Source organism: Opisthocomus hoazin, chromosome 24 (assembly GCF_030867145.1).
Source record: "Opisthocomus hoazin isolate bOpiHoa1 chromosome 24, bOpiHoa1.hap1, whole genome shotgun sequence".
NCBI lineage: Eukaryota > Metazoa > Chordata > Aves > Opisthocomiformes > Opisthocomidae > Opisthocomus > Opisthocomus hoazin.
The window spans coordinates 4390347-4407972 of NC_134437.1; the positions used below are offsets into that span (position 1 = coordinate 4390347).

General features: G+C 46.8%; 1 protein-coding gene across 9 annotated transcripts in view; it reads left to right on the plus strand.

Annotated features, from left to right (window-relative positions):
* The window catches only part of GRAMD1B (GRAM domain containing 1B), a 103053-nt gene that overhangs the window by 68070 nt on the left and 17357 nt on the right, over window positions 1–17626 (plus strand). For 6 of the 9 annotated variants that reach the window (XM_075442619.1, XM_075442620.1, XM_075442614.1 and 3 more), the window contains 9 exons: window positions 2419–2439; window positions 10821–10923; window positions 11828–11931; window positions 12085–12180; window positions 12662–12742; window positions 14891–15006; window positions 15495–15651; window positions 16341–16530; window positions 16912–17055. In XM_075442619.1, coding sequence (XP_075298734.1) covers window positions 2419–2439; window positions 10821–10923; window positions 11828–11931; window positions 12085–12180; window positions 12662–12742; window positions 14891–15006; window positions 15495–15651; window positions 16341–16530; window positions 16912–17055 — 1012 coding nt within the window. Of the gene's footprint in view, window positions 1–2418; window positions 2440–8345; window positions 9151–10820; window positions 10924–11827; window positions 11932–12084; window positions 12181–12661; window positions 12743–14890; window positions 15007–15494; window positions 15652–16340; window positions 16531–16911; window positions 17056–17626 lie in introns of those variants that run through there. The other 3 variants (XM_075442612.1, XM_075442618.1, XM_075442613.1) reach the window with 3 other exon arrangements.

Below are 17626 nucleotides of genomic sequence, written 5' to 3' on the forward strand. Positions count from 1 at the left end.
GTTAAAAAAAAGAAGGTAAATAAATTCGAAGACATTTAAGGACTCAGATAGCCTCCCTTCTCTTTGAACTTTCTGTAGTGTGTTCTACCTGCAAAACATAGGGGTCAGGGGAAGGAATCCTCTCATGTTTAGAACACTTGGTGGAGGCAAAAGATGAGGCTTGGATGTCAGTGTAATTGCATGGAAGAGCTGAAGAAAGGAAGAGCTGCAGAGCTCCTTTACAGAGGAGAAGTGGTTGGGGAAATTCAAATGTGAGAGGGGGGGAAAGAGTGACTGCAATTAATGTAGCAGAGGGGAACGAAATCCTGTTGCAGTGTGCTGACACCACAACATGTGCACCCTGATTTAGAAGACACAGTGACAGCAGTGTCTCTGTTTTCTCCATGCCAATTATAGTTTGATTATGAATTTTTTTTCCCCAGAAATTTCTGAGTTACGCCTTTTGCTCATTAAGGCAGACAGATGGCAAAACAAATCTGCAGGAAAATCACTCCATCCTAGACCCTGTGCTCCTGAGGACAAGGTGGTGTGTACATGGATTAAGATTAATTCCCCGATTTTTTTAATTTTTTTTTTTAGTGTAGGCTGAATTGCATAACACCTTTTTCCGTGTCCTACTTGCAGAGAAGTATGGCTTTAACCAGACCCTTTATGAATGGAGGATATGGCCAAGTATGGAAAAGTGTAGGAAGTAAGAGGAGATTCCTCTGGTTACTGGATGAGCCATACTGTGTATTCCGTTCTTCAGTTCATATCCTTTCCCCAGGATTTGGGGAAAGGCCTTATGAGTGTTCCTCTTTTTAAAGTCAAACTTTTGTATTTTGGCCTGTGGCATATACTATGTTCCTGTGGGGTTTTTTGTTAGAGACCAGTGCCGTGAAACTGGCAGAAATGCCCAGGGTGGCAAGGGATCCTTCAGAAATGTTGGCTGCATGGGTGAGATCCAGATGCCAGTAAGGTTGTCTATTGGAGTGGCATACAGAGAGCACAGGAAACTGGAAACAGGGAGGTCTACGGAAAAAGCAGTGCCAGCAACCCCGTGTCTTTGTAGAAATCTGTGGTCCAGTCTGATCTGATTAATACTTTGTGCTTACTTTCCGATGGGAAACATCCTGTATGGTGTTGGTCCTGTAGTGGGCTACCCCAGCGCAGGTAGTTTCTGTGTTTCTGTGAACATGAATTTAACTCTCTGAGTGAAACTTCCACAGGCTCTGTTACAAGTTGGAGAACAGTATGTTTTCCTTCATACTCCAGACTGGGTATAAAGCTGTGAAAAATACTCCCAGTCCAAGGTCAGAAGCAAGATGACTTCAAAGAAAGAAATGCAGTGAAATATTGCTTCTGTCCTTGTCTGTTAGACTCAAGTCTAATGCAGACATGCTGCTGCTGGTTGGCAGAAGGGGACGGGCACAGCTGTGTGGCTGCTGACACACAATGTGCCTGGCAGGATGCACTGTAGCTGGCCACCCGTAGTGGTGAAAGGCTACAGTGCCCCCAGGCTTCATTGCCCTGAGGTGGATCCACCCTGAAATGGGGGACTGCCTGCACTTTCTGTCACTTCTGCTCAGCGCCCTGACATTGGAAAGCCAGCCTGACTGGAGTGGGAGTGTGAAGCTTATTTCTTCCTCTCTCTGTGCAGATGAATCTCACCTCCAGCTGAAAATTGCCAAGTGTGGCTTTCCAAGCTGAGCTAGCTTTTTCACACGCTCCAGTGACATGTGGCCTGTCCTCTCAAACCATCTGAAATGCCATATTAAGGACAAAAAAAAAATCACATATGCAGATGATACTAAACACTGTGCACCGAAATTCTGAAAAAATCTCAGCCTTTTTTTTCCCGCTTAGATTTTCTAGTGATTTTCTTCATCAGTTTTTCTGGCTCTGTATGTGTCTCCCTTCTAAAATTTAAAATCCTATTGAAAGTTTTGCCTGATGGCTTTTGTGAGTAAGATTGTTTCCCTGCCTCCTGGTAGTTCTTCGAGGACTCATTTGCACAGGGTCTGTTCAACGCAATGTGATTTTTGCAACCTAGCCAGCAGACGTGGAAGAATGAAGCCTCTGAAGGAAATGGCTGGCGGTGACTATGATTAGCTCCTTGTTGCTAGTGGGCGCTGCTGTTCTGCAAACGTGATTGCAGCATGCGCCCGTGAGTTTGTGCGCGTGTGTGTGCATGTGGACATGCACATGTTAGCCTGAACTGTTTCCTATTATGGACTCGTGCTTCTGGATTTGTTCTTTGTTCTCGTAGCTGGAAATAACTGTGTTAGACCGCACTGTGAAATCCATTGAAATCTTCTGTTTAATCCCACTTTCACTAATTATACAAACCAGATTGGACCTAGTTTCTCTGTCCATCTTGCTTTTTGATCCTAAGATCTCTGTGCTAACTGATGCTTCTCTTTTATTTTGTCCTTACAGAAAAGCCAGAGTTGGTATAATGTAAGTACTCCAGTTTCTCTTGTCCCTGGGTGAATATGGGCTGGGTACCTGGGCGGGGGGGGAAGGTGCAAAGGCGCTTTGTAGTGGCACTGGGGCATACTGACCGTTTCCAAAAAGAGGAGATGGAAACGGCTCAGAGCTGGCAAAGGAGGACTGACATCCCGAGGGAAAGGATGCCAGAGACAGAGAGCAAAAGCTTTGTCTTTTCAGTCACTCTTCTGGTGATCTCCACATCCTGTACCTTCCTGTTTCCTAGCGGAGTTGGTCTTGATGTGGTGACAAACAGATCTGCCACCATGCAAACCCTTTGCACCTCTCAGGGTGGTGTGGGGCGAGAGAGGAATTATTTTCTATTGACCACACAGAAACACGAACCATCTTTTGCTTCTGCCTTGATCTTATTTTTGTTCTGCAAGCACGAGTAGCAGTGCTTGCAGTACAAAACTGGTGGTGTGCAGATTTCCACAATCGGTGTCCCCTTTGCACGGTTGAACCCCTATCCCTCGAATGCTCGAAAGTAGATACCAGCAGTACCGTGCCTTTGTAGGCAAACGCAGAAGCCATTCTGTGTTCAGCAACAGGTCCTACCTTCCTGCAGCCTAAGACATTAGGACCAGCGATTTTGGCTGATACAGGGTGGTCAGATTTGACAGAGGCGTGGGAGGCAGACTGACTTACTTGCTGTATATAATCAGCACCAGGATAGTAGCAAGGACAGGATAAGAAGTGATCTCAGAAGCAGAGAGAAGCATAGAGGCAATGGCATTAAGAATGAAGTATAAATCACAGTAGGGCAAAAAGGCAGAGAAGTGGCAGATAAAGGAAGGTGGAATGAGGCAGTTCGGGCAGATGCACAGGCCCAACCAGGCTGCTGCAAATATGTGAATCTGTGGCCACGGCTAAAGGTGACTTATGCTATTATGCAAGAGCTGCTTCTGACTGTAGCTGCTGAGTTTCATACCCTGCTGCATGATGCTCTGCTGTGTTCTGCTTCCATGGGTCTCTTGTGTTTTCATGTCCTCTCTATCTTATTTTTCTGTTCTCTTGTTTTTCCTCCATATATTTTCAGCATGAGAGACAGTACATCCGGAGAGTAAGCACTGGCTGCATTTTTTGTGGTTTTCCCCCCAATTATTTTCCTTTAGAAAACAAAACAAAACCATGTTCTAGTTAGTAGAGACGTTCTGGCCAGATAAAAGCAGCAATGTGGAAATATGAACGGGCTGCAAACTCCAGAAAGGCAGTCATTCCTCCTAAGCGGTGTTATTACTATTAAAAATTTGCTAATGCATCTCCTTGTTATAGTTTCCCTCTTTGCCAGCTCATTCCAGGCAGGATTTTTTTGGCATTTGGATCGTTCTGATTCTTCTATGCTTTTCCCCACTGAGAGCAGCTCAGAAATGAATCTGTGGAAGCTACTACTTCACAAAGCCTTACAATTTCCTTTACTCACTTTTTCCCCACTTTCATTTTATGCAAACTTCACTATGCTCAGAGCAGACACTCTCCACATTGTTCTTTCTGCCAGTTCAGCAGCCCCGGGTGCCAGGCACTGTACAAACACAAACCAAAAATAAAGTCCTTGCCTCAGAGAGCATGTGGGAGCCACAGAGCATCAGTGGTCAGAATGACAGTTTTCTAAGATGACTTCATTTTTTGCTGCTTTTAACTGGTCTTTCTGTCCTTGTAGCACTGTATCACTCTTTGCTAGTTGGAACCCTTCCTTTTCCCTCTGCTGGATTCCTTTTTCTCTACTTTTTCCTTGTGATGCTACCAACTTCTCTTGTCTTGTGTCTTCTCCTTTTGATCCTACCAGTGCTTTTTGGGATTGACGTCCCTGCCAGATTGAGAAGTGGGAGAAAAGGGGTAAGCCAAGGTCATGGACTGATTTGACAGGGCTGTTCTTTCTTGGTCTTGGTGTGCTTTCTCTGCTTTGCTTTCCAGAGGACGAATGTGAACTGGGCCAGGTGCACTGTGAGATTTAGAAAAGAACACCATGTTTGAGAATAAATATACTTAACCTGATGGGGTTTGCTTTGTGTTCATGTCCTCATGGTGGAAGAGCAGACCATCACTGGGCTGCCCGAGTTCACTAGCAGTGGAAAGAAAAGGTCCATGAGGTGTTTCTCATGCATTTAGTGAGGAACCACAGACCTGGAGACTCTGGTTTAGAAGAACTGTTATTCTTATGAAATAAAACTCAGTTTGTTGGTCAGCTGTGGTTTAGGCCCCAGCTGTGTAGGCTTTGCCATCAGGATGCAGTTTGCGTGTCTGCTTTGGACTTGTATGTCTGCATGCTGAATTACTGTTATTTGATATATTATATTACAAATAATTAATTTTTTTAATAGACCTCAAAAACAAATGCTCTCCGTAATTTTATTTACTGAAACAGAGCTGCATCTTACTCTGTAGACCTGATGTGCTTACAGAGGTGGGAAATTTGTGTTTCACTTCTCTGATGGCATGAAGGATGAGGTTGCACTGGGTGTGAGAGTGGCAGGAACACCACAAGTTGGTAGAAGGAATTTGTCACCCAGTGGACGTCATTAAAATTAGAGACAAACTGGAGATACTTTTCTGCCAGGGGTAAAAGCTATCTCCTTTGTTGTTGTTCTTCTCTCTGGGCTTTGGGTGGAGGGCCCCCTTTCTGAGCATGGAGGAGCTCTCAGTTTTTGTGTCTTGAGGTCAGTGTACAGTTAAGGCACTGAGCCTAGCAAGTCTGCCATAGTTTTTTCTGTCTACTTCTCGCTCAGATGGACTGTCAATCCTTCTACTTCCCTGACTGTTCCTAAACTAGGGTGTATGCCTCCAATTTTCTGCAGTGTTTCTAGTTGCCACTGTATAGCAGGGCTTGCTTCTGTAAATGTCTTCATGTAGTTCCTGTGCTGGTAGACACCAGGCGTCAGGAGAATCTACAGAGCATACTTCCAGAAAAAAGAATAAGATGATCTTGAAAAGTTAGAACAAACACAGTTGACACCAGAGAAGAGGTGAGATTTATATCTGTCCACGAGGTTTTCATTTTACTATTCAGATCCCAAGGTCTGCCCTACTCTCTACTCCTTTCCTTCGAGTTTATGCACATTCCTTTCATCTGCCTTGTATTTTGCAACCATGCTTGAATTTTTTTCTCTTACAGCTTCACCCTATAACTTACCTGAACCACCCCCTCTCTACCTATGTGCAGGATAACCCCAGAGTGGTTAGTGGGGAAAAAAACACAGTACAGTGAAAAGACACTAATTATCTCTTTCAGGTGTTTTTAAATACCGCTAGAAACATTTGCTGTCCTTATAAGTCTGAGATGACTAACAGGAGCGCAGTTCTGCCCCCTTGTCTTTGGGAGAGCAAAGTCTGCACTGAGCATTGCACGGCGTGGGACAGGCGCCTTGCACCTGCAGTTCTGCAAACAAAGGCCGTGCACACAGGGCAACTTTCAGCCTGGCTTGCAAGAGGTGACAATCTCAAAAATAAATCCAGTTAAATGCAAGTAGGTAGTCACGTAAAGGAGAGAGCCCTAGGTTTTCCTTTGGGAAAACTGAGGCAAAAGCCTGTGCACTAGGAGATAGGAGGTGACTGAGAATCCGTCGTAGACTGTGATGCTGCGAAGGGCCTTCCTTTGTGGAGACCTTTGAGCAACGCTTGCCGCTTCTGAAGTACAACGTCAAGACTGAACACCATAAGAAATCAGCCTTTGCTGGTCTTGGTGTGCTTTTTCTCTTGCAGTACCCTCTTGGAGACTTCGTAGATACGGGGAAACTCAGCTGCTGAAGAGAGTAAAATGTTCCCTATAAAATCAGAGAGAAAATATGCATCATTTCAGGGAAAACATCAGAAACAGCTTTCCAACGGGTGGCAGCCTGAGTCTCACTCAGCAACAGCAATCATGTAAACGGGGTTTATTGCAAAAATCCAGGCCTGATGATGAGTTAGCATGGTATTGAACAAACAGCCTTTTTCTCTGTAAATCAGTGCAATCATCTTTTAAGTTCCAGTAACCGTTTTGTCAGACTATTTACGGAGCAATGTTAACTCATTACCTTCCAGGTATTTTTCATAGGCAGTTCTCTTCAGATTTTCAATGATTTTAGGTGTATGGATTACCAGGCCTGGCATAGTTACTGTGGTGTAGAGACACTAAATTAAAAATGAGCTTTTGGTGTCAGCTCATGTGATGATGAACCCAAATCCACTTTCCCCACCCCAAATGGCCAGTGGTTACTTTGAAGCTTCTTCCTTTGCTGTTCATTCACTTTTAAAAGGAGCGGGGGTGGGGGGGAAAGAAGCCATAAAACCCGAGAGACCAGACCGGGGTTGGAAGAAATGCTGTGGGACAGGTGGCCAGTTTCTTTGCTGGCATCAATCAGCATAGCAGTCCTGCTGTCAGTGGGGTCTAAACTCTCCCACACAAGCAGGGAACGTACTCTGTACTTTTCCAGTATTTTTCCTGTTCTGTCTAGAAACAAAGTAAATCTTCCCTAAAGAGAGTAAGTCCATCAGTCATGCAAATCCAGTAAGATTTTCCTTCCCCCTTTTCTCTCTGCCTCTTGCCATCACTCCTCACCTGTTTTCTGTGCTGTTTGCTGTACGAGGCTATACCGCTCTCAGTTCTTGTGTTGTTGGACTTCCCTGTCCTGTCCCATTCCGCAGCAACAGTTGCTTTAAATTTCCTCTCAGAGGACTCATTTGTGTATGAACAGGGAGATCCTGCCATGGGGAGTCTCCCGTGTCTCCCGTTTCTCCCCAGTGTCCTCATGGAGCCTCTTCTCTCCACCCTTTGCAGTGCCATCCTGTCCCGTCTCTCTCTGTTTGCAGTAGAGTTAATGTTTGCTGTCTCCACCTCCGGGTTAGCTCTTCCAATGGCTTGTGCCATTCTCTGACTCTCTGCAAAGGGAGGTGGGGTGGCTGTGTAGACAGAAGCATCCTGGTGGTGTGGTGTTTTTTTTTTTTTGGAAGTAATCACATAAGCAATTTCCAGCAAAGAGGGCCATTCAGTAAAGCAATGCAGGTACCTCACAGATGTCTGTAACCCTAATTCTTTGTCGTTCCAAGGCTATAGAAGTTTTAGTTATTGTCCTCTCATCTTGGGGTAGCAGATGGATGTACTGCTGCTTTCTAACAGGGCTAAATGGAGAGACCGTTGTGCTGTCTAGCACCAGCAATCCTTCTGTGGTGCATCTGAGAAGACAGAGCGCTTGACAGTTCTTCCTTTAAGTGAGCAAACTGCAGTCACTGGCCCTGGAATAAACAGTGACTTTACAGAGGTTCGGTTGGTTGCTTGATTGGAGTTTTCCTGGTTTTGGTTTCTTGAGATCTGTCTGCCCAGTTTGTTAGGAATAATGAGGATTTTACTTCAGCATACTTGTGTCTAGTTTCTACAGACTCAGCATCACGGCTGAGCAGCACTGGTGTTGTGGTGTGGACGTTTACCTGTGCATTTTGACACTTGAGCGGAGAGATGGAGAGGCTAGGGACTAGGAGCAGAGGGATACAGGGAGTTCCACTGCTCCAAGCAATCTTCCTGGGACCTGCAGGGAGTTTATGTGCTGGAGCCTGAAGGAAGCCCTTGCCCTTCATTTCCGAAGTGATGTGATTAATGAACGAAACCTACAAAGACCTATGCTTTTTGGGGGTGCTCAGAGATATGTGTAAGAGTAGCAGAGCCCTTAAGATTTGTAGTTGTGTGGGTCTCACATGGCTGGTTTCTCATAGCTATATTCTTCAGAGTGGTCTCTCCTTACTCCCCTTGCGCCTCCCCCAGCACGCTCTGTCCAGCAACTTTCCATTACAGGAAACATCTGCTGGGAGGCAGGGCTGAGCCTGGGTTACTGCAGGGCATTGGCCGACAGAATTACCCAGCTACAGTAACTTAAAGCATGTGCGAGTCATTTTCGTATCTTCCCTACCCGCTCCTTCCATGAGAAATGTTAACAAAGACTGAAGCTGCCTTTCAGAGCAGAGAGGGACTAGAGAGGAGAGCCTGAGGCAGGCACTGAAGGAAGAAGAATAGCTGCTTTTCTGGTTTCAGAGGGGAAAAAAAGCAGCTGAAGTCTCTGAGCTGTTTACCGTCCTGTCCAGTCCTGGAAACCGCGGCTAGATCTGTGAATTGCAGCTGGTCTGGTGGGGTCCTGGCGGTCGGAGATACTTTGTTTGCTAGTTCTGGCAGTCCTGGGCATCAGACCTCGACCGGGAGTTGCAGATGCCTTGCACAGACCTGCCTGGGACTGCTCAGGCTGTCGGCATTTTTGCAGTGCTCCTTTAAGGGATGCCCACAGCAAGAAGCTGGTGAGACACGAGCAGAAGAGCACAAAGGTTGCGCACCAGCAGGCTTACCCTAATGTGCCGCTTTTTCAAAGACCTCTGGAGGGCAAATCCTCTCTCAGATGTACAGAGACCGCTAGGGCAGACAACCTGAATGCAAGCAGGAAAGTAAGGGAAGGCACGTAAACTCCTGCCAAGCTGCTGTATCTCTTTCGACTTTGAATCTAAACAAGAAGCGGTGACAGCAGGAACAGGAAATCAGAGTTTGACTGAGAACACGGGGAGCTGTGCAAGTGCTGAGGGAACGCTATGGATTCCTTGCTGGAGTGCGGGGCTCTCTGGGAGCTTGTGCTGGATCAAGATCTGCCATGTCTGCTGTGGGACCTGGAGGGGCTTGTCGACTTGTCGGAAGAAAATATCAGCTGTGGATCAGATGAAATTCCAGCTGTGAGTGTCTCTAAACTCAACTGTTTGTCACCCTAACAGAAGTTCTGATGCTAAGCGGAAGCATCTGTTGTAGTACAGGTTTTAGACAGGTCAGAACATCCCTTACTGCAGGGAAGGGAGGGGAGCGCCCCTCCACGTGGAAACTGTACTGCCAGGTTGGGTTGCTGTAATGCATTGAATCCAAAGCTCAGAGCTGATGATAATCTCTATTCCCCTCTCCTTTCCCATCCCGTCTGCTTGCCCCAGGAAATCTTGGGCTTGGGCTCTTGCTGGAGCCCATCTCTGGCCAAGATATTGTCCAGATGTTCAGACTAGAAGTTTGGTAAGTAAAATTCATATTTCTGTCATCTGCTAGTTAGCAGATTTTATTCAGAAGTGTGACACTTTGGGCTCACAGGACTGGAGCAAATAAGTGAAATGCTGAGCTGATATTAAAAATTCTGTTTCTAGTTCATTGAATTGGTGTGAGGAAGAGGGAATGCTTTTGGGGTGGTGGTGGTGTCTGTGTTTCCTTCTTTGATTTGAGAGCATGTGACAATTTTGTAAGGCTAATGCTAGATAACCTTCATATTCTTCTCACCCCTGCGACCTCACCAACACCACTTCTCAAACAGAAGCTACCTTCTATAATCACTTTGATTTTTGGGGCCCTTGCTGGGATACTCTGAGGTGTGTGCTGGGATACTCTGAGGTGTGCCCACTGTTGGGACATGTGTATTGCGCAGCTGGAAGAGATAGGAGAGGGTGGTTGAGAGGAAATGGAGATAGGGAGGGAAGAGGCTGTACCCCAGGTTGTTTCGCCTCCCCTGCACTTGTGGGAGGAAGAACAAGAAGATTCGATGGGAGTTACGGGCCTCCTCAATTTGCAGCTGCCTCTGTTTTGGTCAACTCTGCCTTCGAAAGATGTTCTGGCTATTAAGAGCAGCTGTCAGCATGGGCATGGCATGTAGGAGGTGGTCTAATGTTGACAGAGTCACGTTATAGTTTAGTAAACACCAGAGAGAAGCCAGCTCCTGGTCCCCCTCCAGCCAACAACACCGTTTTCTCTGAGGCCTTCCGTGAGGCCAAGTGTCTCCAGAATAAGCGCAAAACGTGGTTGAGTCCCTGCGAGAGCCTCTTCTGAGCCCCACAAAAGTGTTCTCACTATCCCAGCGGGTAGCTGTGTGTTCACTGCCAGGTGGAGCACTTGACAGGGAGAGGAATGGGGATGACTGCGTTATTCCTGAGCTCTGGATGACAGTGATCGTGAAAGTTCCTCTGGCAGGGTTGCAGCTGTACTAAAGTGCCTATTTTCTGGGGTTGCTGCACTGTTCCTGGGAGAGCTGGGGACTGGCGGCTAACCGATGCATTGCGAACAGAGCATGTGTCGTACCGTGTACAGTCTGGGGTTGCAGGAAAAGAGATTTCCCCTGCAGTCACAGCTTCCGCGCAGTTTCGGTTTGCTACCTGGCAGATTTGGGTGTAGCCCTTCTTCTCTGCTCTTCCAAGTCAGATTCTCCTCTTCTCCCTTAACACACTAAATCCCAAATCCTCCTGTCTGTGTGTCTGCTGCGATGGGAGCTCCTAGCCTCATGCTTTGTAAGTGCAGCTGATCCCCCTTCTCCTGACCAAGGTGTTCGTGTTTTCCCACTCCATTTCTCTGTACTCATGCCTGCCCCTCTCTTTAACAGGCTCTCTGTTATTTGCAGGTGTTGAGTCCAACTTACAAGCAACGGAATGAAGATTTCAGGAAACTCTTCAAACAGCTTCCTGACACGGAGCGCCTCATCGTAGGTAAGGTCGCCCCCTTGGTGCAGTGCTCCGTTGTGCTGGCCCATGGTTTGGGGAGGCAATCCAGAACATGTGCATGCAGCTTTTTCTTCTTCTTCAAAGAGATTGCCACCAAGGAACAAGCCCATTGTGTCTTTCTGTGCACAGATGGAACCCCTCCTCACCATTTCTAACAGGGTTTATTCCTTTTGCTTCAGGGAGAGCAATGCTGATTTGTATCAGCTATGGCTCTGTTCTCCAGTGATTTGAGGAGGATATTTTCCTCCGCAGAGCCCCCCCAGACCTGATGGTGTGTTAGTGTTTGAGCCCTTTCCTCATTTGGCCAGGGTCGCATGTCTCAACATGCATACTACTGAGCTTCACTTTTTTCTGACATCCCCGATGCTTCCTACTCACACATGACTGCCCTTCCTATATCCATTTATGCTTTGGCCTTGCAGCTGATTAGTGACTGCCTAGTGCATTGCATCTGTTCTTTTATCTTATGTAACTGGTGATCTCATACCGTGTCTTGTGCTGTTGACGGATGCATGTCCTAGCAGAGGAATAGAAATTGTTTAGGATGCTTAAACTGGGAGAGAAATGAACAATGGCACTAGGAGGCGAAAAGGAAAAGACAGATTAAAATCTAGAAACAGTACATAGGATGCTAAAGAACGACCAGCTAATAAGGCAAGGTCATCAGTCAGTGAGAGAGATTGTCTGTGACGTGCCCACGAGAGGAGTCCTAACCTAGTGGACAGAGCAGCAGCCGTGGCTCAGTCGCTTCTGGCTCTCTGCCTTTGGCTTTCTGCAGGATTGTGTCGAGTAGCTACTCCTCTTGATGCTGCTGCTTAATCCTCACCTATAGGCTGTCCCGTCTGCTGGTTTTGGTGTATCTAAATTATCATCTGTTGCCCACCCACAGATTACTCATGTGCGCTACAAAGAGACATTCTCCTGCAGGGCCGCCTCTACCTCTCTGAAAACTGGATCTGCTTTTACAGCAACATCTTCCGCTGGGAGACACTGGTAAGGCTGTCACACTGCTGCGTTGAGCATGTGTTTTATGTCAGCATATTTGCTGACATTACTTTAAAAGCACCCTTTCTGTTGTCTTTCTCATTAGTGTCTCTACCTGTGTTCTTTTTCTGCCTTCCCCTTTCTGCATGGCTCTGACTGTAGCTGACAGTTCGCTTGAAGGATATCTGCTCGATGACCAAGGAAAAAACAGCACGGCTCATTCCTAATGCCATCCAAGTTTGCACTGACACTGAAAAGGTACATCCTGGAAGCCTCCGCCTCTGGGGCCGCGTCGTATGGCTGTCAGGGGCTGGGGAATATATGTGTTTTGCGGGATTTTTCCAAACTGACTGCTTGTGCTACCTGGGGCATGGGAGGAAGCACCAAGGGAAAAGGGCTGGGTGCAGAGCTTCTGCAGACCTTGGGCTGAGTCTGGAGCACGTGTAGCTTGTGTGTGGGGTGCGGGACCAGGTAGAAGATTTGCGTTATGTGGTAGCACATCTCTAACAGAACTGTTTGTGTGCTCAGACTTGCTCCCTTGGGTAAGAGGCTCTGCGCCTCTCTGTGAGGCCTCCGTGATGTTCAGTCTCTGTCCAAGGACTGAGCAGCTGTGCTGTGAGGCTTGCTCAGGCTTTCTGTGAACTGTAGCCGGAAGGTGATCCAAACAGGCTTGTTGCTTCTTCTTCCTTGTTTTGGGCCTTTTCTGGACTAATTTTTCTCTCCATCTCTTCCCATTCAGCACTTTTTTACTTCCTTTGGGGCTCGAGACAGGACGTACATGATGATGTTCAGACTCTGGCAGAATGCTCTACTTGACAAGGTACAGAGCAGCACATCAGCATTGGGGTGGGAGGAAAGGGACGTGGTGAATATATGCAGAAGCATGATACCTGTGACAAATGTAGATGTATAAAAAGACGTAGGGACAGTAAGCACATGTGTTTAGGCAGACCAGGCACGTAACTGCAGGTGCAATTCTCTCTTTTCACATGAATTCTGTTTGTACAGCCATGTTCTTGCACACAAAGTAGATGCCACTTTGCCTCTGCTGAGGTGTGGAAGCATGTGTCTTGGGAAGGAGTCTTTTTGAGGTCTGTAATTCAAGTGAAACAGCCCAGAAGAAAGCAGTTCAAAATGCAACAGTAATAGCTGACTGCACAGGTAAAGCTCCTAGTAAGTCTGTGCTTCAAAAGTGTAGAGTGTAAGACAGGACAGAAAAAGAGCATGTCTTCGGGGCATCCCAAAACCGAACGAGAACAATGGTGGGTGCGGGGTGCACTGGGTAAGGCTCAGTGGGTTGGATTTTTGAATAAAGCAGGGATGCGCACCTGCTATGCCAGAGGCCCCACATAGCCTATATGTGATCTGAGTATCTGTTCCACAGTCCATTGAGTATTTCTGGCCTCACTGTAGGAGTAAGACTCATGAACTGATCTTACAGTGCTACGAGCGTTTCGAGCTGTTCTGGCTTGAGTTCATACCGTACTGGGAGGGATGAGTAATCAAGCACCCAGAATACTCTGTCTTGAAAATCGGCGTAGTATTTAGTATGCAAAAGGATCGCTTTGCATTGGGCAGTTTGTGTTGCTACCGTGTGGTGTAATTTGGTCAGCCTTTTGAAGTTCCTGACAAAATTCAGTGCCCTTGGTTTCAAGGTCAAAGCAAACAGGAACAGAGACGTGGAGTGATAAAGGCAGCAAACACTTCCAGAGCTCTTTTTCCAAATGTAGGATCCATGCCTGGCAGGAGAGAGGGAGAAAGAGCCTAGCCCATTTTTCCTGATAATACATCTGAATTAGAGTGCATGTGGGAAGAAGGTGGAACAGAGACATTTTTCTGGATAAAAGTTTCTCATTAGAGTTTTTTTCCCATACTTTTGACTGCTACCTTTGGGAGCTGGATTAAAAATTTCCTACCTTATCCCATGCAGTAACTATGGGAAGAAGTTCAAGCCAGCAACTTAGAAAAAAATCACGAGATTTATTTTTCCTCATTACCAAGACATCTTTGTCATTGGTCGTAACTTTCTCATGGGTGAAAATCCATCCCCTTTCATCCCCTGTACCACGTTTTTAAATCACAAGTTCTCCTGCCCCATTTCTTAAGAACCTCAGAACGCAGTCATATGGTGATCAACTGACCTGCATCCCTAAAAAACAGGGCTTTTGTGATCGGTCTTGAGAATTCATTTTCTCTTTTTAACTGGAAGCGTATACAAGCTTTTCACAATAGTATCTGGGGAGACAGACTCTTTGATTTTAAATGCAGCAGGAAATGTTTTTCTTTGTTGCTGTTTTAGATCATTTTCACTGCAGCTGTAATTCTTTAGGCAGCTTTAGTTTAAACAAACTTGGAGGGAAAATAACCTCATAAGGCGTTGCGGTTTGGTGTGGTAGGAGACATTAAATGGAGGCACAGCAGAAGAGGTAGGGAAAACCTGTGTGGAGGGAAGTGCAGGTTTACTGCTTGCATTCTTATATGCACAGCATTGTAGTAGCGGGAGATGTCATTTTGTGTGCTGTTCTGGGTGTAGCCTCGTGTTGGCTTTCTGATAGGCCTGAGTAATATGAGATTGTGGCATGGAAAAATAACAAAGTCGGATTTTAGGGCGGAACTTGGGCTGACGGTGAAGGCTTACTTGGCAAAAGGGCACCTTATTGCTTGGTGGGGGCAACCTCTAAGCCAGCCTGCCCTAACTGTATAAGGATCCATATACCTGCAGCCCTTAGCCAGCATGGGGGCCAGCCTGCCAGTAACACACAGTCCACCTTGTAGCATCACTGGAATTCAGAAGAGATGAGTCCATCAGAAGGCTGTCACCTTCCATCAGGGCTGTGTCAGAATCTCTCACTTCTACTTTCAGGGCAAGGAATGTAATACTCCTGGCAATGATAGTTCCAAAAATATTTTCGTTATATTTTAATATTCTCGGGTGAAAATGTATGCTGTTCTCTGTTCCCTCTTTTAGCCTCTCTGTCCAAAGGAGCTCTGGCACTTTGTCCACCAGTGTTATGGGAACGAGCTGGGTCTGACCAGTGATGATGAAGACTATGTGCCTCCTGACGATGACTTCAACACAATGGGGTGAGTAATGAGGAGTAAAATCTGCCTGTGATGAAGAAAAGATGGCCTCAGGAGAACAGGAGTGCTGATACATTTCATCCCTCAAACTGCTGTTTGTCCCTGGTGAGAGATTCTGGGTTCTGGCTGAATGTTTGCCCTTAAATGTGTTATGTCTAAAAAGCTGAAAGCGTACCATTTCCCCATGGAAGTCGGCAGGGACCGAAATGCCTGCCTCTCTACTTGCTGAGCTAGATGAGCAGTTCTGTAAGTGCCAAAGCATCCCAGTCTCAAGGCCAGTCAGCGTGTTACATGGTCAGAAAGTGCTGATGCTTGTCAGTCTGCGTATAGACACTTGAAAAGTTTGAGCTTAATCTTCCCTACACTGAACCATTTCTGCTTCCAGTGAGACTGGAAACTTCATAGAATTATTCTTACTTGCTCTGTGTGTCCAGTTGTAGCTGTACTGAGAGGGGTAAACATAAAAACCTGTGTTCTCTGTGGCGTCTCAGCTACTGTGAAGAAATCCCCGTGGAAGAAAATGAAGTCAACGACAGCTCCTCAAAAAGCAACATGGAGGCCAAGCCAGACGCTAGCCCTCAGCTGCCAAAGAAATCTGTCACTGCCGGCACGTTGACACCTACGGGAAGCAGTGAAGCGCCAGCCTTGGTAAGTGTCCTTCCTCCGTTGCAGTGGGAGCAGCAATCCTTTTCTCTGGATCCAGCTGGTAGCCCTTGAATGTACGAGGTAACTCTTTACCCTGCAGCTCCTCTTCCACTGCAGCTGACCTCGGTCCCCGAGTCAGTGGTATCTGTGAGCATGGCATTTGGCCAAGAAATGGTGAGCAAAGAGTGCCTGTCCTAAAAGCCAGGGAACTGGGACTCTCAGCAGCAAGTGCATTTTCCTTGCTATACTTTCAGATGAAAAGAAATGGAGTGTTGGAGATAAAAGGGTTATAATTTCCTCTCTGCCTTCAGTTATTCCCTAGGAAACAGTGTGTGCCCTCATAGTATTGTGGCAGAGCGGACCTTGTTCAGATGTAACCTCAGATTTTCCTAGCTTGTTCGGGGGCAAAACCAGTATTATTTTGTGCTTGTCTGAACAAATGGAAAGCCTTGTGTGTGTTCCAAGCTTGAACTGTGCATGGTTCTCTGAGAGGAGGTGATCTAGTATGTCCGTGTGTTTTACAAACACCGTATGGTAACCTTCCTCCCCTCTCTATATTATTTGACTTCCAGACATGTTGAGGCCAAATGTTCGAAGGTATGAAAATTGGCCCAGAGGTGTAAAGTTGTCAGAAATAACTCCCAGTTTCCAGGTGCTGATCTTGCCCTTGTTATGCTCTCTCCTTGCTGCAGTTTGATGGAGTTCTACCCGAAGAGGAGGAGGCAGTGGCAGAGAGTCCTGTGGAAAAGGACCTTGGCATTGCAAATATCATGGGAGAGAAGACAGAGATCATTGGCCCTGTGAACTCCCCTTCCCTAGACTTCAATGACAATGAAGACATTCCCACTGAGCTCAGTGACTCGTCAGAGACCCACGATGAAGGTATGTGGGGAAGGGCCGTTCCACCGGGGGTGTTCGCAGCCTGCTCCCGTCCTTTCCAGTGAGGGACTGGAGCGGCAAACACCGAATTCCTTTTCTGGACCCTAAGAGTTCAGAAGATGCAAATAATTCCCATCCTGGGCCGCAGAAGGCGAATGCGTGGGGTATTTGGAAGGATGTCCCTAAAGTAACCTATGTAGTTAATTACTCCTTCTGATCTTCCAACTGTTGTTCTCGGGTCAGTGGAGGAAAAGGGTTTGAAGTACCTCCTTCGGGTTCCTTCTTCACAGAGTGAAGTACTAAGGTCCTGGTACTGTGAAAACACAGCCTCTGCTGTTGGCACAGGGGATCATGGCTGGGGTTTGTGGGCCTGTTTCCCCGCAGGGGAAGTCCAAGCCTTTTACGAGGATCTGAATGGCCGTCAGTACGTGAATGAAGTGTTCAACTTCAGCGTGGATAAGCTGTACGACTTGCTGTTCACCGACTCCCAGTTCCAGAGGGACTTCATGGAACAGCGCCGGTTCTCTGGTAAGCTGCTGCTGGCAAAGCCTGGTTACTGACAGGGGCTGCGTTCCCTGCAGGGTACAGAGGCCTGTACAGAAGGAAGGTCTCGGCACATGCCTTGGAGGTATGATTTTGCCTGACGACAGAGGGACTGGGTAATAATCTGAGCAGATCTTGGGACGGCTGTAGTCTGTACTGACAGTAATCCAAAGCAGGTACAGCCAGCCTTGTTTGGCTATCTGGTTTTATTTTCTAAGAGCTGGATTGAAGTTTATGGAAGAAGCAGACTCATATTTTTTAACATCAACTAAGGCCTGATCCTGGGTTCAAGGCTTAACGCTGTGAGGAAAAAGCAATTTGAGCTCTGCACCAGGCACTGGCACGGACTGTGCAGCTGATGATGCAAAGAGAGTGTCCCTTGGCGCGTCCTGTGGTTCTCCTTTCCCTGTAACTGTAGGGAGATACGTCCCCAGCCTCTCCCCCTTTCTCTGCTCTGCAAAACAGGGGAAAGTATTCACCTTTAGTACAGGAGACCTTTCCTGCTCGCTCAGTTGAGCTCTAGTGCTTCTGCAGCATGCTCTCCAAGGGGAAGGAA